The sequence below is a fragment of the Fundulus heteroclitus genome, chromosome 19, assembly GCF_011125445.2.
Source record: "Fundulus heteroclitus isolate FHET01 chromosome 19, MU-UCD_Fhet_4.1, whole genome shotgun sequence".
Lineage (NCBI taxonomy): Eukaryota > Metazoa > Chordata > Actinopteri > Cyprinodontiformes > Fundulidae > Fundulus > Fundulus heteroclitus.
In genome coordinates, this window is record NC_046379.1 from 8,772,157 (window position 1) to 8,793,996 (window position 21,840).

Sequence of the window (21,840 nt, forward strand, 5' to 3'; positions counted from 1 at the left end):
CCTTAAATTAACCACTTTTACTTTTATACTTTAAGTGGTTTTCATACCGGTACTTTATAGTACTTAAGCAAAACACTTAGTTGATACTCCATCTTCTACAGAAGTGTTTTTTTTTAAACTGCAGTATGGCCTTTCCAGTAATAAATGTGAACACTTTTGACTCCTCTGCAATATTGTTGTTGTTGTTATTATGTTTGCTTAAACATAGCAGCAACATAGCCATTCTAAAGACCTGGCTGTGGCAGGATCAATCAATCACTGTTGGTCAAATCCACTAAAACCCCGGTGGTTGCGCCCTGACACCTGCTAAACCCCTTCTCCGCTGTTGGAGACGGGAGCGGCAGTAGAGTGCTCGATCTCCGCCTCCCGGACCCAGAGAAGATGCTGAGCCCCGAAGGCCTCTGCTCTGCGCCCACTCATTAACGTGCAGCAGCAGCAGCAGCAGCACAGCGCGTCCTCGGATGCTGCGCCTCCGCTCCCCTCTGCCTCCACTGCGCAGCCGCACTTTCTCCTGGAGGCAGAAGGCAGAGGCGGCGGACGGGAAAATGGCCCTCGACAATCTGATCTTCGTCCAGTGCATCCTCTATTTCCTGGCCTTCGTGTTCGGCTTCATCGCCGTGGTGCCGCTGTCGGAGAACGCGGAGGACTTCGGGGGGAAATGCCTGCTGTTCACCCGCGGAATGTGGCAGAACGAGAACATCACCGTGTCGAAGCAGCGCTTCATCGTGGAGGAGTGGGGACCCGAGTGCTCCTGCAGCTTCACCACTTTTGTCGGGATTGCATCCCTCATCCTGTCCGCAGTGCAGGCATGGAGGCTGCTCTTCTTTTTGTGCAAAGGACACGACGAGTGAGTGGCAGTTCCCATGTTCCCCTTGAGTGCAGCAGCGTAAAAAAAAAAATATGCAAAGCCTAATGGAGCAAGAGTTAGGGTTAACGGTTTGCCTAAAATGTATCTCGGAAAGCTAAACCCAACGCCCCAAACAGAGTCTATTTGTGGTTTAAAATGTTTTCTATATCCATAATAAATGCGCAGTCATCTTACAGGGTAAAGCTGCAGGATTACGCAGCACCTTTGCAGAACATGAAAAAGCAGCATTAGTCCCTAAAATGTAACACAAACAAAATAAGAAATAAAAACCTGAAATCTGGATATGTGATCGAAAGATGTAATTATTACTATAGCTCCCGTTGTGTCACTGTTGATGTATTTTATGCAGTCAGTGAATGATCAGTTCATTAAGGCTTACAGCACATGAAAACCCCAACTGCAGTCTCTGAAAAGTAAAATATTACACAAGATCAATATTAAAAAAGGATCACACATACAAATGTTAAGGCCATGGTATGGTATGCTGACTTTACAGTTGTCAATCATCCAGTCACTGACACCCTATAGGGAAGATAAGTCAAAAAAGGCTGTCATGATCGAAGCTGGCTGTTCACAATGTGCTGCATCCAAGCATAATAATGTAAAGTTTAGTGGAAGGAAAAAGTGTGGTAGAAAAGATAACTTTAGGCATGAGATATGTGTTAAACAAAGCCCATGTGGGTAAGCCACAACATGGTTCCAGCCTTTCAGTATTAAAATCTTTTTTTTTCCTACTTTTCTGGGAAATTAAATCTAGGGTTTGCATTAGCTGTGAGCCGTAATCATTGAAATTAAAAGAAAACAATGTTAGAAATATATCACTCTGTGTGTATTGAATCTATATAACACTATACATCGTTATATAACAGTTTTTTATATTTTTAATTGATATATATTGATATATATTATATTATATTTAAATTTGAGATGTTTTTGCATGTTTCTTCTTTTTCCCTGCAGTTCGTTTTTCAATGCCTTCCTCAACCTGATGATCAGCTCCCTGATGATGTTCACAATCTTCCTGTCCAGCACCATTGTCAGCGTGGGTTTCAACCTGTGGTGTGACTCAGTCACTGAGAGTGGGACCATACCTAACAGGTGAGACAGGAGCACACAATCAGTGGCTTTCACACAGAAGCATCATTAATTTCTGATTCGTCTGTTCAGCTGTGAGGAGCTGCAGGACACGGATCTAGAACTGGGCCTGGACAATTCTGCCTTCTATGACCAGTTTGCAATAGCTCAGGTAATGATCTTGGTTTTATAGATCAGCCAAATAGGCTGATAATATGTTGAAATGCTGTCATAAAATGAAGATGTCCCTATTTCAGTTCGGCCTCTGGGCTGCCTGGCTCACCTGGCTTGGAATCACAGTGCTGGCCTTCCTGAAGGTCTACCATAACTACAGACAGGAGGACATGCTCGACTCCCTGATCCAGGAGAAAGAACTGCTGCTTGGCCGCTCCTCACGCTGCAACTCTGACCTCAAGACCGGCCTGATCTAGAAATTATAGGCTGCAACACACATCTCTGCCCTACAGGGCTGGTCACAAGTTTACATACAATCATCATTCATACAGATCTCATTTTAATTAAATCATGACCCATTTGAACTTTTTTTTCCTTGGTGGACTGAAAATACAGCAAAAAGCTTCACTGGATCTTGCAAAAAAATAAATAAAATTAGATACACCAGTTTTCTCTAATTTATTGATGTTCAAAATGTTATGTACAGGCTCACTTGTAGAAAAAATTAAATGCTATTTGTGGCCTTCAACAAGCATCTGCCATGATTCTGGTTTGGTTTATGGCGGCCCCTCTTAGCTAAATTGCAGATTTAATTTAAACTGATTGGTTTCTTGGCTCCAACACAATTTTCAAACATCGTTTATATATTTTGAGCTAATTTAAGGTCAGTGCTTTCCAAAAGCTTAGTGTTAGCTTGCTTTATCTAGTCCAGAGTCTGTTTTCATATGTTTAGGATGTTCATCCTGCTGGATCACTCAGTATTGTCCACGTTTCAACTGTTTGACCCAGACTGCCCCCTCAGATGAAATGTAGTTATATGTGAGGCTCAGGTCTAATAATAATAATAATAAATTGTATTTGTAATGCACTTTACATTTAAGAAAAATCTCAAAGTGCTACAGGTAAAATCTGTTAGATACTGGAAGATGCTGAAACACTAGTGCCGACTGAGAAGGAGCAGATCATGAAAGAGGTTTGTCATCAAAATCGACGACCTCGAGCTTGGCTGAAATTTGTTGCCGCCCTCTTGGATAAGCCACGTTTCTTCTGGATAAAAGTTCTATAGTCAGAGGAGACAAAGATTTAGCTGATTCACCTCAGTGCCAACTGTGTTTTAGAGTCAAGGGAAGGCTTTCAAACTTAAAAAAGGAGAGTGGCGGCACCATCATGTTGTGGGGTCATTTTGCGGCCCGTGGTAGGATTATGATGAATACAGTAAGTGGAAAATTGGAGACAGATTTCAAATTCATTAACTTTACCTCAAATCAACACCTAGATAGTTGAACATGAGTAATGCTTTGGGCTTAAAACCAACCAATTTAAATGAGGTTTACCAGTTTAGACAGTAGGAACGATCACATATCCAGCCAGAACCACGAAAGGAGCCTTTTCCGTGGCTGCCAAAGGTGTGTGGTCATTATGCAGCTTGCAAAGGGAATTTTAACGTACATCCGTTTTAACATACATCCCCAAACATTGTTGGGGATGTATGTTAATATTTTAGCCCATATTTATGATTACAAAAATGTGCTGCTTTTAGAATTCAGTGAAGTGAGTTGTATCATTAGTCCACCAAATAAAACAGACAAACAAACAAATAACGGTTCAAATGTGTCATTAAAAGCCCAAAATTGAACGACAGTCACGGTGAGTTTATGTAAACCTCTGACCAGAGCCAGAGGTTCTCATTTGCCATAAGATTCACCAACGTTTGCCTGTGGAGACAATCAAAGTCAATTGGCTTCTGCTTTCATTGCTAAATGGATCGTTTTCTTCTTTGGATGAAACTCATACTTTGTCAAAGTTCTGCAGGTATCAATTTATGCTTATTGATCTCAAAGCAAAATAAAAGGTTTTCCCAACTATTTAACGTAAAATACTAATATAAATATTATCTATTGATTAGCCACTCAGTATTGAGTTAGAAAATCTGGAAAAAGGGATCATATTTTCATGCAAAACTTTTGCAAGGTACCCAGTGCATGACATACTGAGAAGATGTTTTTTTTATATATATAAATAAAGAGGTGTAATTATTGTTTTCTGGTCTTCTCTAGATAAACGTTCTAGTAGACAAGCTTTTATTCTGAAAAGGCACCTCTTGGTGAACTGAAAATCATTTGCATGCTTAAGCAAAGTAGAACAATTTGTGCTTTTGCATTGTGTTCACACAACAGCTACGTACAAAAAGCTGTTTATGACAAATATCTATAACATATTTAGCGGCTAGTCCAAAATAGCTTTTAGCATTCAGTGAGACGTAGAAGAAGCAAACCGATTTTATGATGTGCCGTTTAGTGACTGGGGCTTCTTTTTCTCACTTGGTAGGCTACAAAAAAAACCAATATATTTTACTACTGTGACATACATACATGTATGTATACCTGCATGCATTTCCTAGGCTGTCACATCACATCCTATGTCGTCCGGGACGAATAAAAGGAAGTTATGTACCGTAACTTTGATAGGCAATGACAGTTTTATTCAAAACAATTGAAACCGTAAAACAACAGGAACTAAGAAAACCCTCTGTAAAGGCACTTCTTTCAAAGTGACCATAAATGTTCAGACAGCAGTAAAAAGCAGCTAAGTGTGCACATACAAGATGTGGGTTTACTGGGAATCCTTTTTATTGCTAATGACAATTTAGGTTGACAGTACGGAGCTGTGGGTTTGTTGTTCTTTTTTCCCCACCTCTAAGCGGGAATTGCTTTGCCATACATTGCTTCGAAATTCAAATGTGAGATCTCCACAATCAAACACGATCATGTTAAGTTCCCTGAAACCTGTCATACAGAGAGCACTGTTTTAATGCGAACTGTGCTGTGTGTGTTATTGCTCATAACAAGAGGTATGTTGGATGTGCAACACTCTGCCCTTAGAGTCCATTTGTGTGCAAGTTTGGCTGCTTTTCTGAATTTATTTGCTTCATTCAATAAAGGGACTCATGTTTGACTCATACCTACAATAAATCCAGTAACTGGCTCGCATATGGCTCTGTGTTTGGCCTCGATTGTTTCGGGTTTTTCCTTCTCATCCAAATACAAACAGGATGGAATTTGAAATCACAACTAAACCAATTTCAGCTGAAAATATAAATGTCTCAAGACAGTAAAAAAAATAAAAATTAAAAAAATTAAATAAACATTTTGGATTCTTACGTTGATGCAGACAAACAGTAGGAGACAGACGTATAAATGTGGGGTTCGAGGGTTAGGGGTATCAGGCAATTGAGAGAGGGGGATTTATTAAACTATCAGCCTTCATATACATTGCCTTGCAAAAGCATTCAGCCCCTCACCCCAAAAGGGAAAAAAATATGTCACTGGACAGGTTCAATCTTTAATTCTTTTTTGGTGGGATTTTACACAACAGATCAACATAAAATAGAGGATAATTGTGAGGTGGGTGGAAAATAAAAAATGGTAAAAGTGAGAGTCAGTCTGAATTGGTTGCACTGGGTTTCATGTAGGGGTAACCAGAGTGAAAGGAGCTGAATGCATGCAAAAACATAAATTTGTGCATGCTCAACTTAGATAAAAATAAGCTTAATACATGGAATGGTGAGGTATACATTTGACCTCATTGGTATTCATTCAGCCTCTGTCACACTGATACCTCTAAAAAAAATCCAGCATTATTCTCTTTTCTCTCTTTTTTGCACTAGTTTGCGTCGGTCTGTCTTTCACAATTCCAATAAACAGATAAAACCTGACAAAAAGAGAACAAACAGGCTTTTGCAAGACATTGTAGTTTGAGTCTATGCTCTTTCAATAACTATAATGTGCTACAAATGTTATATTCTGGAAGGAACAGACAGTCGAGAAAGAACAACGTGTTTTCCGTCTCATTTAACCCCGTACTGTGAAGTGATGTAGCCCTGTGTTCACTCTCTAACAGAATAACGCCAAACAACCGACCCTTTGCCCTGCAGACGGGCACAGTTGCAACATTTTCAAACATCTGTACATTCTTTAATATGGAATTACAAGGCTAAATACTGATAGCGATAGACCTTAGTATATTGAGACATATATACACATTCAGTTGTTTGTGATATAGAACATACACAAATAGTGTTCTGTAATAAAATAAATATTTGCATTCCTTGGAAACGTCCTCTCACAGGCAAAAGACTTTAACCTGAACTCAAGAATCAAACCATTGTGGGGATTACGTGAGCATTATTGTTGCAAATGTGCAAATATTTTTTGCAGTTTATATATGGAGTGGCATTTCCAAACTGTAGTGCATATATACCGATATATACATACAGACATGAATGCTACATCTTTCTGGGATTACATATTCCCTTTTCAGAGAGAGAAATGCGCCGTGGCATAGCCTTCCGAGATTGCTAGTCTGTTTATGGGCCTGGGTACCTTCAGAGATATAAAGAAAGGAAATAAAAAAAAAAAACATAAGCTCCATGTCTTCATCTGTGGTGTGTCACAGTCACTGCATGGTCAGCCATATCCAGCAGCCCCACAGGAGCTGCTTCATGTGCACCAGGTAGACGGCCAAAGCGGCCTCCAGCTCCTCGCATGCTCTCTGCGGCCGCCGGCGATCGGTGCAGTACATCGCCACGCCGAGGAATGACATTAGCAGGAAGAGGCAGGTGAACAGGGCAAGATGGGGCCGGGCCGACGTCGTCTCATAGGCTGAAAGATTAGAGCACTTCTTAGGTGTTTTGGCTTGTAAATGAGGAGCATTTGAATTTTAAAAGTCTGCAGAGGACTTTCTTTTTAGACCAGAGTAGTACAGTATACAAAATAGCTTGTTAAAGCACAGATAACATCACATTTTAGAAGTATTAAAAACATGAACATATCAGAATTTGCCTTTTCACTAATAATCGCAGCAGATAAGTAATTTTAAGAAAACTTTAAGGCTACAGCTGTCCTGAAAACGGGAAGGGAGTGCCATGCGAGGATGATGAATTTTATCTGGATCTGCAAGTGTCTAATGCTGTGCACAAACAGTTTTCCTAATGAAAAGAAGCTTTCTAACAGGAATATGCCCAATGGATGTGTGGTCACTGTTTGGAGATCAAAAAAAGGACAGCGAGACCATGTTTGCTTTGAAGATCACCTGTGCAGGTGCTTCAATCTAATTGCATGACAGTACTGTATCCTTCTTTTCATCCACCACTTGTGCAGCCTGAAGTAGCCTTTTTGGGGATATGTGACGGTGGGGAAACCGCTACATGGTGTGGAAGAGATGATGTCTGACCACTACAGTACTCTGGTACAGCTAAACCCTCACATGTAAATCACATACTGTATCATTTGGAGAGAAGTGGAGAAAATGTATATTATTATAAGATTTCATAAATAAAAGGCTATTCTGCTGAAAAGGTTGATGTGAGGAATGTGGTGACAGGTGCCGCTGTCCATCAGAGGACCGGTGTTGGTTAAAACTGGGTTAGCAAGGACAGTGTCCCCCTGAGTGTATTTGCCAGAGTGGTGTGTTACATGCTGACAGGGCTCCCCACCGTGTGCTTTAAAATTCCTGCATAGGGTGTGGGTTGTTAGGTCTCAGATTTCAGCTGGAGGCTGCAATCACTACTTTTGTCCTGGGAGCTCTTTGTTTTACACACTGATACTCGAAGCTCGGTGTTACAAAAGTAACCTCAACACTTTTCTGCAGCTTTTGGCTGTGTTCGATGCTGCCTTGTGCATTTTTTCCCCCACCCCAGAATCTTGCAATTATCTGTCCACTTTCTTGGTCGGGAGAATGAATTTCCGCAAAGTGAATGACTTGATACAGTTGGCAAGGTTTAGATAACTTTTGCTCAATGAATTGAATTGTATTGCGTTGTAGATATGGAATAAGATTGCATTGGGTGTCATTTAATATAATCTTCAATATATTACGGATATGGTATGCATTTGATTTATTGCATATTTCTGTATAATTAATTTCCTTCACTGAATTGAGTTATATACTTCTTGACTGAAATCATGGAAACTATCATGACCTTTAAATCTGAAAATAATTAAAAAGGAATAATTTATATAAAATAGTATATATATATATATATATATATATATATATATATATATATATATATATATATATATATATATATATATATATATTTGTATATACAATTTAATTACTTAATTATTCTGATAAAATATTTTAATACAGCATTTTTTTAAGAAACAAGGGAGAATCAGTGATTAGTTTAACCACACTGTGCATGTGAAGAAAAAACAATGTTTTTAAAAAAATCAAGAAAGCTACATTTCGTGATGATTCTCAAGATACTTTAACAGGGTGCAGTGTTGTTGGTGCTCCCCCATGCAAGTGATCCTTTTATGCAAACTTACCACCTAAAGGGTCACAGTAAATGTCTGTGAAGTCAACAGAGAATAGGATTTGTGTCAACAGAAGCCAGCTTCAATGATATACACCAGCTACCAATCAGTTATTGTGGTCATACAGAGTACACAACGTCCTGAGTGAAAGTGGACTGTTGTTTGCATTGCAAGATTTAATTGCTTTCTCGTGTTTGGAGTCTAATGCGGTCCTTTGCTCGAGTGCATTTTCTTAATTAAACTCTTGTGAATGTATAGCTGACATTGACAAACAGCAGGAACACAACTTTCTGCAGCAAACTGTTAATACTTCAGTTCTCTTACCATGTACTGTGGTCTCTGGCTCCCTGAATCGAACCCTGCGCTCGCCTTTCCGTCTGTGGCTGGGCTCTGTGTCCAAACCATAGTTGGGATTTGGCCTCTTTAGAATGGAGGTAGGGACTTTGACACTGGCTACCTACATCAAAATTAAGTAAAGATGAGTACAGTCACTGCACAGAGATCAGTTTAAAGGACAAAGGGTGTGCGATTACAAGTCCATTTTGTAAAGAGTTCCCCAGCCCTACCTTAGGTTTCAGTGCGTCCTCCTGTTGGTGGTGGGCTTCTTTTCTGTGACGCACCTCGGAGGTTTTCTCGCGGTGGGAATGAGGAAGACAGTTGACCGTGTCTCTGAGGGTCTCTGCAGCGGCGAAGCGTTTGGACAGCGCCGACACGCACTGGCCCAGAGAATCTAGAGGGAAAACCATGACCACACTGTCCATGAGCAGGGAGCTGATTAAAATTTGCGCCTGAGGGCTAAGGCAAAAAGCGAGCCGAAGGTAAAACCTGCAATGTGGAACATGCAAATGTGTCCCACAACAGGAGCCAGAATGTTAACCCCTGCGTGCTCCTATTGTTCAGGACGGTATCTAATATGTGGGAAGGGATTAACAATGAAAATGCAAATATACATTAAGCATTGTCAAAAAAATTGTTTATTTGAATTTCTGATTACCATTTCTTTAAAACTTTGCTTTAAATGTCTTAGCAGCAAACATGTTATATATATATATATATATATTTTTCCAAGTAAACAATCATGTGCACGATAGATTCAATCATTTCAATGTCTGTTGTGCAATATGTGCAAAAGTTTAGATTTATCCTTCATTTCTTTTTGTTTGTCTTCAATTATTTACAGTTTTGTAATTCATTAAAACAGTATGATTAAATGTATTTAAAGTTATATTTAAATATTTGTAAGTGTTTGGACTTTAGCTGAGATTTGACAAATTTGCAATCCAGAAGCTGAGCATGTTTTTTTTTCTTCGTCAAGCCACCTAAGACCTGCTACAGTATGTATTTGGACAGAAAAACTAGTCCAGAGATCAAGGATGGACTAGTATTGTGTCTGTTGCTAACAAGACTCAACAAATCTTAAACTGGATCTATGAAACTCCCCTAAGATAACACAGTTTGACAGGCATTACTGTAATTAGTATTTTAACCCATACAAGTTATATTCCCAAAAATATTAGCTGAAAAATTGACACAGTAGATGTTCAACTGAAGCACAATGTATTTCTTAGATGCTTTTTTTAAATTGTTGCACAAGGCCAAAATTAAAGACTTTCAAGTCTTTATGATACAATTTCAGCTCTTCCACAAGGTAGTCTTGATGGTATATATTTCCTTTGCTGCTACATCAGCCACTGATGCAGGATAAAATCATCCTTAACGGCTCAGCAACCTTTATAGTTATTTGACGGAGAAACATCTATATATCCTGATTATGAGCGAGTTGGTGTTTTTAATAAATAATTTTAAAACTGCTCAACCACCACATTGATAATGTGCATCACTAAGCCCGTGTTGTTTTTGTTTTGACAGCTATCATTCAGTGTTATATGATTTTCAGATTTCCACAATAATCATTACAATATTAATAAATAACATTAATAAATAACATAAGGTGGGTTACTCATTGACTGAAAAATGCGTTTGCTACAATAGATCATGATATATAGATTTATTGATGTTATTGCATCAGAGGGGTAGTTTTGCTCAGAGTTATCCAATTTAGAGGTAGCTAAAAACTTGTGGATTGCTGGCTCTTATTTATTTTTGGCACCCCACAGGGCTCAATTTATTTATTTCATACATCAACAACATATGCAACAACATATTTAAACTGACACTTTTTGCTGATGATGCTAATATTTTTTTTCCCTCTGGTGCTGATTTGCAACATTTCATCAGTGTGATGAAAACCGAAGTAAATCATTTGAAAATGTATCCTACCAAAAACAATAAACTCAGACCATGATAAACTAATTATTTTTGGAAATGGAAGGCTGGATAAACATGCAATGAATCAAATAAATACTGAAAGGACCAATGAAAGCAGATTTCTGGACACAAAGGATGACAGACATAGTTGGAAAGCCCGTGTGAAAGATATTTATTCAAAAGTGTTTGTGGACCCACTCAGGTCACATGGGGAACAAGGGCTGAACTGCAAAACCAGAAAAAAAGAAGGGAATGACAAAGAACTCTGAATCCCAGAATGCACTGCATTAACCCATTTTAATGATGAGCTCCTAGGAAGGAGGTGTTTCATAGCTGAAATCCCTTTGATGTCATACAAAATCATTCTCGGAGAAAAAAAAAATATATATATATTTTGCAACAGCAGTTGTGCTGGATCTAAAATAAAGTAAGGACCATCGTTTATGCATGTGGTGGCCATATCCAGCCAGAAAATTAGACTAGTTGCCAGAATCAGGCGGTCTGAGCTTCCATAAACAGACTCCTATTACCAATGGTGAGGACAGCAAACCAAAGAGTTAGCTTCACATACTCATATTCTGCAAAGGGAAACATTAGCTTCACTAATGCTAAACTGGTGATAAATTAGGAAATATGAGGACGCTAACACTAAGCGTTAACCAACGGCTGTCACGGTCTGTCTTACACATCTTCAGACAAAAGACGCTGCAGGCACACGCATGGAGCATGACAAATGTTTGCAGCATTGCGAGTTTGAGGGGATATCCGTTTTTGTTTAGGATAAATGGCTTTTAAATTTTAACTTTTACACAGCAGTGGAAGCATCTGAGAAGAATATTCTATCTATCCCTTTTGGGATAGATAGAATAAAAAACAAAAAAAACGCGGTGTGAGTATGGGCTGGAAGCCAGCCTAGCCAGTTCTTGTGAGAGAAACAAGAAACCAGCTCTATGAAAACAGACAAGTTCGGGCAACCCACCACACTGTACTTCAAAGGCCATGCCAGGGTTTTGTATGGAAGTGTTGGAAAAATAAAAGTGTCCCACTGAGCCACACAGCGACCCAAAAGCCCAGCTCTCCTCGTGCCGGGCCGGTAACAAACCCAGAAAGATCAGTTACACTACTAATTAAATGTGACCGCCATCAGACTTCTGTCTGAACGGTTCGTGAGCCCAAAGCGACCTGCATTCGCACAAAACAGAAGAAGACGTCACACAGCAGTGGATACCGGCGTCTCTGTGCTATTATGAAGCTGTTGAGCTTTGGGAGCCAATAATAACATAACAAGAAGAAGAAAGGTACGAACAATGGCTCATACCAGTGTTTTTTTTTTTTTTTTTTTTTTTTTTTGTGGAGCCATGGTTGCTACTGTTGGGGAGTAATCTGTGTGGATGTGTAGTGAAAGCCGGGAAAAGTGAAGTCAACAGCGGAGGAATATCTCGTGCACGTTGTTAGCAAACTTACATGTATTGACACCAAATACAGTGGAAGCTAACTAGTCTGCAAACAGTTGCTAATCTTAGCATCAACGATAATGCGATGAACAAAAAAATTGCCCCGGAAACAACTGTTAGCTGATTAGCGCAACTGTGCCCCCCACTGCCTATTACGTTGACGAGGTGGTTTCCCCCACTGCCTGGGTGAAGACGGTTTAGGAACCATAGCTATGTGTGGGGAATGCAAGACAACATAATTCACATGTTATGTCACATGTTGTCATAACCAAATCGTTATGTCTGCATTTTTCTGTAGTCCTGTACTGTCACACTTAATCTGATGAAATTCTTTAGATTAGCATGTCTAAAAGGTCTATGAGACAGAATAAACCTAAAAATAACACTTAGAGATTAAAGGACATGTCAGAGACAAGCTGGAGTCAGAAGTTAAAACAAACAAAGATAAATCTTGTACATGATCTGGAAGGCTTAGCTTGGAATGAGTGTGCATGTTGACACAGGCACTTCAGGGACATGAGTCAGGTCTCTATTTATGAGCGTAGCACATTTGAATCAATCTTTTCAAGAGCCTTGAGGCGGCCTCTGCAGTTGGCACTTTGAGCAGTGCAACTTTGCAATCGCCTTACATCCACACAGCATTTTAAAATATACAGAAAATATCAAAAGCACAATATCCACTTTGAAGTGATATGATCACTTGGTTGATTTTTTTTTTTTTTTTTTTTGCAGATAAATAATCAAATGATCAAAATAACCTCTTTGTAGTTTGTGTCTTTGTGTGGATGATTTTGAAAATCCTAGTCATGCTTGATACAGGAATAAACTATAGTTTCAACCTTTTTATCCAGCCTGGGCCCTTTTATTTTTATCATTACAAAATTTCAAAAAATATATATTCTGTTTGCGTTTTTACACCTGGTGACTACCGGCCAACATTAATGTGTGACAAGAATACATATAATATTAAATGTTTTAGAACTACACTGGAATCTTTTTCCATTTATCAGTTTCAAATACCAAACAAATAATCACAATAATCAGTTTAGAAATTTAACTCTTTCTACAAACTTTCCATTTTAAACTGTCAATGCTTTTCAAGACTCGATATTCTCATTTTTTTCAACAAATTTTCTCCTTTATATGATATTACAGACAACGGAGAAAATATACAAATCAACCAGACACATACTGAAAACAAACACGTAACAATATTGAACCTTTCCAGGGACTAAATTACTCCCAAAATCACTAAAGAACCCAGGACAACATCTAAAGCACTGCACACCTCACTTGCCTCTGGATTTACCGTTCATGATTTGACTGTGAGAAAGAGACGGGGCTTGAAGCAGCATCCATGGTAAAATTAAACACCCAAACCGCTGCTGACCAAAAACAAAACAAAAACCAACCTCTCGTTTGTGAGATGAAAATAAAAATTACTTGTTGATGATTCCCAGGACTTTTGGTAAAAAAAAAAAAAAATATATATATATATATATATATATATATATATATATATATATATATATATATATATATATATATATATATATATATATATATATAATGTGGAGTCAATGTAAAACCTTTGTGGGAGGAATGCATCCTTTTACATCTGGTATAAAACTAGCAGCATTTTAGAAAAAAAAAAACATAATAGCTACAGCAAAACATGGTGGTGTTTGGATAGTCTGGGGCTGCTTTGTGGTTTTAACCTCAAGTGCATATAAGTTATGCAGCAGGATAATGATTCAAAGTCCACCCATGAATGGCTAAACAAAAACCGAATGAAAGGTCTTGGGGTGGCCTAGTCAAAGTTTAGGCTGATTGAGGTACTGTTTTGTGACACTAAGCAGGCAACTGTGTGGCTGAATTAAAACAACAATTCTGCAAACAGAGTGGGGGGAAATGTATCCTCAGTCATATAAAAGACTGCAATTCAACACAGACTTGATGGCAGCAGATTGTGCAAAGGATGGCACAGGTTGGTTTGAATAGTGTTTTACCCTAAATAAGTTATATCATTACTTCAACTGCATTTAGTAATAACTTGGACTATCTATGATATGACTAAGTGAATTATCTTAAAAATATAAATGCAACAAAAAAAGCAAAACTAGAACAAGTCAGTAAGGAGCCTAACACCTTTTCACAGCTCTGAGGCAACGAGCATCAGCGTGTTGTATGTGTACCCTCCACAGCACTATACCTTCAAGACTTCGTTTAAGATATTCTCAGGAGACTAATACAAGACTTTGTGAAGATTTTTGTAAGGTTTTCCAGTATGGCATATCTTTCTAAGAATAGCTGCTGTTACCCACCACTGCTTCTGAAAGCTGACTTAGCAACATGCATGGTTTAATGTATTACTCTTTTTACTGTACAGCAGTCCTTGCAAAAAAATGCAGAGTCCAGAAGTTGGAAGGGAGAAAGAGAGGGAGAGAGTCTTTGCCTGTCCAAGTGCAAGCAAAGCATACTCACGGCGCAACTACACCATGGCCTCAAACTGTCACAAAGCTGCACCTCTGCTTTTTGTTCTCACATAAAAGCATTTCTGTGTACAACACATGCACAAATGTACATCAATTTAACATTTTTATGGGTTGACATTTCTCTACAGACTTACTGAAGCACTTCAGACCTACTGTGCAATGTGTGTTTTAATGGGCACTGCTGCTGCACGGCGTTACCAGGCGTCTTCCAGTTGTTACACACCCATGTTTGATTTACACCAGCCATTAAGCTGTATATTTTAAACATCTACGTTGTAACATTTCTTTGGAAAGAGACCGGTGTTTACTTTGCTCTTCTGCGGCATTCGAATGTTTACCTGAATATTCAGTCTTTCCGATCTCAGCGTAGACGGTTGCCATGAGCTCCAGGCTCCTGGCTGTTATTGGGTGGTCATTACCGAAGGTCCTCTGGTGAATCTTTGTAGCCTAAACCACACAGACAAGTCCAAATGTAAAGCTTAAAACAAAAATCAATAATCTCAATGTTATTTTATTACTTATAAAAGATGTTTAAAATCACACTAGTTGGACCAGAATAAAATAAAGTGGTGGGACACGCATGAGCTTCATGTTAGTAGACCTGAGGGGTGTGGTTAGGTTATGGTGGCTTACAAGTTCCTTTGGATAAGCAGGGGCCAGCCTATAAGGAGTTCCATAATAGTTCAATAAAATCGTAAAATGGATGCTGCAGCAAACAGGAAGCCAGTGGATTGAAGATAAAACCGGTGTAATACGGTACAAATCTGCACAGGCGGAAAAAGTGATGATGAACTTCTTGAACGTACCTTGCCGCTGTATTCCAGGGCAAGATGAGGTCTGAGAAGGAAAGTGGAAAAAAAATGCCATTACACGAAGAGTGCATGTGTCTGTTTCAACAGCAACAACATCAAGAACAACAGTAACAGTGTTTCCAGAGACACTAACAATGAACTTGTCAAGATGTTGTAAAGAAACATGCAGACCCGCAGTGCATGCTGCTTTCCCCAGGTGGCTCCAAATGGCCTCATAGGACTAAAGCTTTAGTGAAAGCCCTACCCACTGGAGTGGTGTAGCGGTCATTGTCTGAGTATTATTTGACAAGTTTGCAACATGATGAATTTTTTTCTCTTGATATGACACAAAAGATGTTATTCAAGATTGCTAATCTTATTTTTGTTTTTGCAGATATCTAGAAAGCTGTAAAAGGATCTTTCATTAGCTTAAAATGAGAAGAGAAAGATTCATTGGTAGTCTTGGGTCCTTTTGCTTCTATATCATTGCAGGTGCTCTCCCCTTCAAGGAGTGTATTCTGCTGGTGGGGGTGGGGTACGCAGGGGGGAGGTGGGGCAAACTTGGGTATTATTATGACATGGGGGGGGGGGGGGGTAATCTTGTGTGGTTCCGTGTCTAGCCCCCTGCCTAGGTTCCAGTAGCTGATGATTCTCGTTACTGGTTCTGTCTGGAGGCAGGTTCAATCAAGTGGTCTGTATGGTTCAGGTGGGCTGGCTGACTGGAGCTGTTTCGGGGGGGAGTGGTTTCGGCTTATCTGCAGGGTTAGGCCCTGGCTCTGTGGGCCACCACTTCTTACAATGTTTTTTTATTTAATTTTTCTTTTTCTTTTTTTTTTTGCAGCGCTGCGACTCTTACTGCTGTAGAGAAGTCTGTGAGGATGTGTAATGCGAGATAGGATGTGACGTAAATGGTGGATGCATATGTTGTGAACGTTATCGTACTTACAGTTATTGAAATTGAGAGCCCTCAAATAAGTCCTAAACTTAGCTTGAGTGATAATGCGATTAATAAAAGTAACCCCAGCAAATATCTATTTTTGTATTACTGCGACTATGCCCAACACTGCTAACAACAAAACAAAATGTTAGCCCAATGTTTACTACTTAGTACTGGAACTGTTTTTTTTTTTCTTACATTAGTCACATTAGAAATTACAACTAGCAAGTTAACATGAGCTCACTCTCTCTCGTCTTCATGCTTAAAAAAAAAAAGATCACCTGTCTCATAGTTTAAAGGAGCAATAAGCGATTTTTCACCACTAGATTGTGGTTGAGCACTGTTCGTAAACCAAAACAAGACGTGTATCAAGCCACGCCTCTCTCTATCTCTGTTCAGGCTCAAAACGGTCCCCCCTTTCCCCTCCCCTTCTCATTGGTTGCCTGGTATGCGTGTATTTGCAAAGGATAAGTACACAGAAAAACATCACTCTTCAGAGGAACATGTCTAGTGAAGAAGTGCGTGTCTCATGACTTTATAGTGCTGTTTGCTTAGCTGGGCGTGCCCTCCACCCCCTTGTGCCTGGTGGTGGCATTTTATGGGCAGGGAGGGCCCGGCTATGTAAAAGAGAGACTTGAGAAAAACACAGAGAGATGGTATGTGACCTCATACCATAGTCCATCTAAGAAGATACCTTTAATTATTTTTTTTTAAGTTATTTCTATCTAATATAATAAAGTTTTGCTCCTTCAAGCTGTGCAATTAGATGATATTTTCTGATGAATCCCTAAAATTTTTTGATTCTTGTCTTAAACCCTAAATGTATTTTATTAATGCCAGGTGGTGCTAGTGAATCTTGCTCTAAATGTTGTGTATAACTCCCATTTTCCCTCATAGTGGTGCAACTGACTGAGACGAAGCATTTACAAACGCTGATTTTTATTTAAAACAGCAGTACTAAATGAAGATGCTAATGTCAGGGTGTCTGATAGAAAATAAAGTGGGCATATGTTTTCTATGGTTCAGATATCAAACCTGCACTGTAATGCTCCTAATAAAAAAAAAAAAAACAGACTTAATGGTGACTCAATGACGAGGCTCCGAGCTGATTCTTGGGTTGTGGAAAGCCAGTCAGCTTCTTTTATAAAAACCAGTTAAGATATTTGCAGCAGAGCACATGAGTTTTACGGTTTGGATCATAACAGCATGATATATTCTAACACGTGCATGCTGTGAGTGGACAACATGGCTGTGGGCATGCAGGCGCCTCATTGAGGACGTGGAGACCTTTAATTTCTGCCAGCGCTGCCGCCGTCTATCCTCCAGGGGGAATTATGGAAGGAATGGTGCTTACAGGTCGGTTTACTGCCCCGTGCCTCTCTGTCGCTCCCCTGTCAAGTGCTAAGCTAAGTGAACGTGATGCGTTTCATTGAAGACCTGCCAGTCGTTCCATGCATATCTGCCCTGAAAAAGTCAACCAAGGACATCCGTCACCCTCACAGCTTAGCATGTGCCTGAAGATGTGGAGCAAGCTGTGTGTTGTTTGACCGATACCAGCTCCATTGTTCCAAACACAAATTCTGATTCAGTTTGGAAGAACCAGGTGCCAGGTTCATATAAAGTTCACATAGATGTAAAACATTTCCAGCTCAGCCAAATTTGTTTTGCTGTTGCCAACCATTCTTAGAACATTCTGTAAATCTGAGCACAAAGGCTTTACTGTAAGAAGCTAATTATGTTTTTTGCTGTTATGGTTCAAAAATCACAAAACAGTACAGCGCTGGAATATCCCATACTCCATTTTCCTTTTTTGCATATAGACCAATTTAGATCAGCTCAATTAGACATGTCAAATCAATTCCAAATAGGCTTTCTGTCATAACATTCACGCCAGATGTCAGTAAGAAATAATTCAACACAAATAGTTCCATAAATTGTGTGTCATAAAGTTGAGTGACAAAGTATTGAACAGGCTTACAGAAAGGAATTAATACTGTATAAAAAAGACTGTTTTTGATAGTGACTGCTTCTAGACATCCAGTGTTCGGAGAAACTAGTCACATGGCTTGCTCGGGTCTGGTTTTAACTATTTCTTCTACATAAACTCTCTTCATATTGTGACAGTACTAGTCCTGCTACGCTTTATGTTCTTTCTCTGTAATCGTGTTTCCCAATACATTATGCTAAAAAACAGCCAGACACCAAGGGTGACACAAAGTGCTATTTATCCTCCAAAAATTGTGCAAGAAAAGACATTCAGACAGCTAAATGTTGGTCTCCTCTGACTAGATTATATTCTCCCAGTTTTTAATTAGCTACACCGGGTTTTTCTTCAGCAGTGGAGTCTTCTGCAATGAGCCTACAAAGAGGCAATAAGCGTTATCTCATACTTCTTCATGGAAAAACTGTTTCTGCTGACTGCAGGTCTCTTCGAGGCTCTCTGGGGGTGGCTCTAATTAACTCTTCTGATTATTAGAAAATGTTCAAAGGTCATCTGGTTGTGGCTGATTTATTATATGATTATGTTCTTTCCACTTCCAGATTATGGCCCAAATGGAGCTCACTGTAACATTCAGACATTAAGAAATGTATTCGTCATGCAGTTAGCATGTTTTACAAAAATTAGGTTGGAAAGGTCTTAAGATGGTTCATTTGCTTTTGTTGGCCATCAATTAGGTTGAATCCATTTGATATTAATTTGCACAAGTAGAGTGCAAGACTGATAAATACTGAACATTTATAGCCATTCTTTCAAATTTCTATGGTTTTCTGCCCCACCTTGTCTTGATCTTCCCAATAATCAGTTCCTCTGTCATTCAAATTCATTACACAAAACTTTACACACAAATTTGTGCGCTAGAAGATAGTCATTTCTTGTGTGGTTTATTTGGATTGTTTTAGCGTCTGGTGTGAAATTCATGTCAAGAACCTGATCATAAATATCAGGTTCTTGACCTGAATATCTAATATATTTAGATATGAGATTTTTTTCTAATATATGTTGATCAACACGTCAACATATATTGGAAAAATGTTGACAGGTACGATACTTATTCTCCTGACTTCAAGAGGAAATCCCTTTCAGTACAAAAACATCCTCACCATAACACACTAGGGATCAGTCCCAGCTTCCTATTTTCCAGGAAGGAGCCCTGATGCTTAATACAGATCTATTCAAAGCATAGATGGACTATTTTCATACATGCTGAAGCAAATAGCGTTTAAATGTTTTACAAGTTTTACAGCCTTTCAGGTTACATTCCTAAAGCTCACAAGCGCAAACTGAAGTGCAGTATCAAATTCCGGTGTCCTTATTTAGCTGGAAATCTGAGCCATGCTGGTATAGCCATGCTCAGTCATTACCATCTCATTTATGTTTAACTACTGTATGCTCCTTGCATTAATTAAGCGTAGTGACCAGCCCTCCACCGTGCAAACATTCCACCCTCTGTCACCCTCCACGGCAATCGGGTTAAATGGCCCTTTCTCAATAACGACAACAGAGGCAGAGAAAATAAGGTGAATGGAATGGCCTGAACAAAGTACCAATGCAACAGGAGATACCAGATCTGGGCACACAGCGGTGTCTCTTTCCTCACTATATAACAGGACATTCAATTCAGTGAAGCTAGGGTTCTCCAAGTGTGGAAAATATGCACCATAGAAAGGGGGAAATGTGTAAGAGCAGACTGTTGTTTTTTATTTTATTTACAAAAGTATTGACACTAAACTATGGGCTATTATAATGACATACTATTTTAATGATAAAAAGCTTTCTAATGAGGTACCACGGCCTTGCAAAAACACATTTTTGTGTTTGTTTAAAAAAAAAATTCTGACTATTATCATTAGCAAAAAACTTTACTTGTATTTATTTTCTGGATTTGCGCAGGTATGTCTGACCTGAAAAGAGCATGCAAGATTACGCAGAGAGAGCCTTAATGTAAGGCCTAATATTACATGTTTTGTGAGGCGAATAAAGAAAAAGAAACAAAACTATCTTGGCAACCATTTGATGTCATGTTATTTAGAAAATAAAAGTTTAAGAATCCCTATAAAATTAAATAGTTTGGAGCAGTAAATCCACCCGCAATAAGCCTCCTGAGTCATTAACCCTCTTAAAACATCTTACACCCCATTAATTGCTTTACAGTCGAGGCCTCAGCAGGACAGAGTTTTACCTACTGTTTGCTCATGATGCAGAGCTGAGCCAGCCGCTCGAGGTGCTGCGCTTGAGAGGCCTGCTCTGAAAGTTCCTCTGGAGTTGTCCATCCTGCAGAGCCCAGGGTGGCCTCCTCCTGAGGCCCTGTTATAGAAACACAGGGCATGGAATAAGTAAGCCTGTCAATAATTTGCTATCCTCTCCTGTACTCCTCGATCTTCCCAAGCCGCCCGAAAGATGATTTCTACTAAAGCCTAACCAACTATCGGCCTGCCTGACACTGCAGCAGACTGTAAGCTCGCAACGTGACGAGGAGCCAACTGAGGGCTGGAGACAAGAGAGCGAAGATAAGGACAGGGGAGAGCAGATAAGGGCGGCAAACAACACAGTTTCCACGCCCCTGAAGCAGTGAGAAGCACACAGTGACGAACCACAAACAGAAGAAGAGCGCACCAAGCATGCAAAACACATTTGTGATCAATACCACGAGTGAGTAAAAACAAATCAGCGGCGCAGGCAAAGGCGTCCTACTCAATTTGAATCAAAATAAAGTGATAAATATGTCAAGTGTCAGAGGAGAAATACAACGAGGTAGTAAGAAAAACGACTTCTCTGACCCAGGAGAAGTCTACCGTTCAACCTGAGTCAGTGCTGATTCAGGTGCTTCGGTGTGCTGTAGTGACACGCGGTTCCTAATGAAAAAGTGTGACCATTTGTCTTGCACTGCATCTCCCCTCAACCTGCTCCACCATGCCCACGCTACGCTGCTCTGCTGCCTCAGCATCAGACGAGGAGGAACGGGCAGAGGTCTGGAGCAGCCGACGAAGCAAGGGATGAATGATTGCCCTCGCTCTGGATGCTCGACACAGTCCCCATCGAGACTATTGTGAAACAAGGTGAAGCTGGCAACTTAAAAAAAATAGCATTTAGATTTTTAAATGCTTAAAAGTCTGAACGAATTTCCCATCAATCATTTTAGCTAAACTACTTTTTAGAGAGGTGCTCAGCCGCTGGCAGATGACCAGCCCTGAACAATGAAATGGTTCCTGAGTGAAGAGCACTCCAAGTTGGCTTTTTTTCAGCAGCCTATCAGTGAGGTGTTAAAAAGTCAGCGGAAGAAAAAAAAGTTGTAGAAAGCTAGTAAGAAAACTATATTTCCTATACATGATATTCTTCTGGGCTCCCAGAAGAATGTAGAGAGAGTTGCAGGGATAAACTGCTTATCTGCCTTCCTGGCACTTTGAATCTCATTAAACCACAAACGCACACGATACATTACAAAATCTATTCATGA

General features: G+C 39.5%; 2 protein-coding genes across 4 annotated transcripts in view; one reads left to right on the plus strand and one right to left on the minus strand.

The window, feature by feature from the left end:
- The first annotated feature begins 383 nt into the window (after positions 1-383).
- LOC105916884 (transmembrane protein 179) lies at positions 384-3,019 on the plus strand. The gene is made up of 4 exons (XM_012851524.3): positions 384-847; positions 1,829-1,966; positions 2,036-2,114; positions 2,200-3,019. Exons 1-4 carry the CDS (start codon positions 462-464, stop codon positions 2,371-2,373), a joined length of 777 nt encoding a protein of 258 aa, XP_012706978.3. The 5' UTR covers positions 384-461; the 3' UTR covers positions 2,374-3,019.
- Positions 3,020-4,567: 1,548 nt separating this feature from the next.
- The window catches only part of c19h14orf180 (chromosome 19 C14orf180 homolog), a 30,797-nt gene continuing 13,524 nt past the window's right edge, over positions 4,568-21,840 (minus strand). For 2 of the 3 annotated variants that reach the window (XM_036150469.1, XM_036150471.1), the window contains 7 exons: positions 20,570-20,690; positions 15,463-15,493; positions 14,995-15,103; positions 9,006-9,169; positions 8,764-8,896; positions 8,452-8,475; positions 4,568-6,777 (listed from right to left, as the gene is read on the minus strand). In XM_036150469.1, coding sequence (XP_036006362.1) covers positions 6,572-6,777; positions 8,452-8,475; positions 8,764-8,896; positions 9,006-9,169; positions 14,995-15,103; positions 15,463-15,493; positions 20,570-20,690 — 788 coding nt within the window. In that variant the 3' untranslated portion in view covers positions 4,568-6,571. The remainder of the gene's footprint in view (positions 6,778-8,451; positions 8,476-8,763; positions 8,897-9,005; positions 9,170-14,994; positions 15,104-15,462; positions 15,494-20,569; positions 20,691-21,840) is intronic. The other variant, XM_036150470.1, reaches the window with a different exon arrangement.

Excerpts from the sequence above, each read along its gene's own strand:
- LOC105916884 (XM_012851524.3), top strand. The coding sequence starts at position 462 with ATGCTGCGCCTCCGCTCCCCTCTGCCTCCACTGCGCAGCCGCACTTTC. Across the intron at positions 848-1,828 it reads TTGTGCAAAGGACACGACGA|TTCGTTTTTCAATGCCTTCC; the intron begins GTGAGTGGCAGT and ends TTTTCCCTGCAG. Across the intron at positions 1,967-2,035 it reads AGTGGGACCATACCTAACAG|CTGTGAGGAGCTGCAGGACA; the intron begins GTGAGACAGGAG and ends TCGTCTGTTCAG.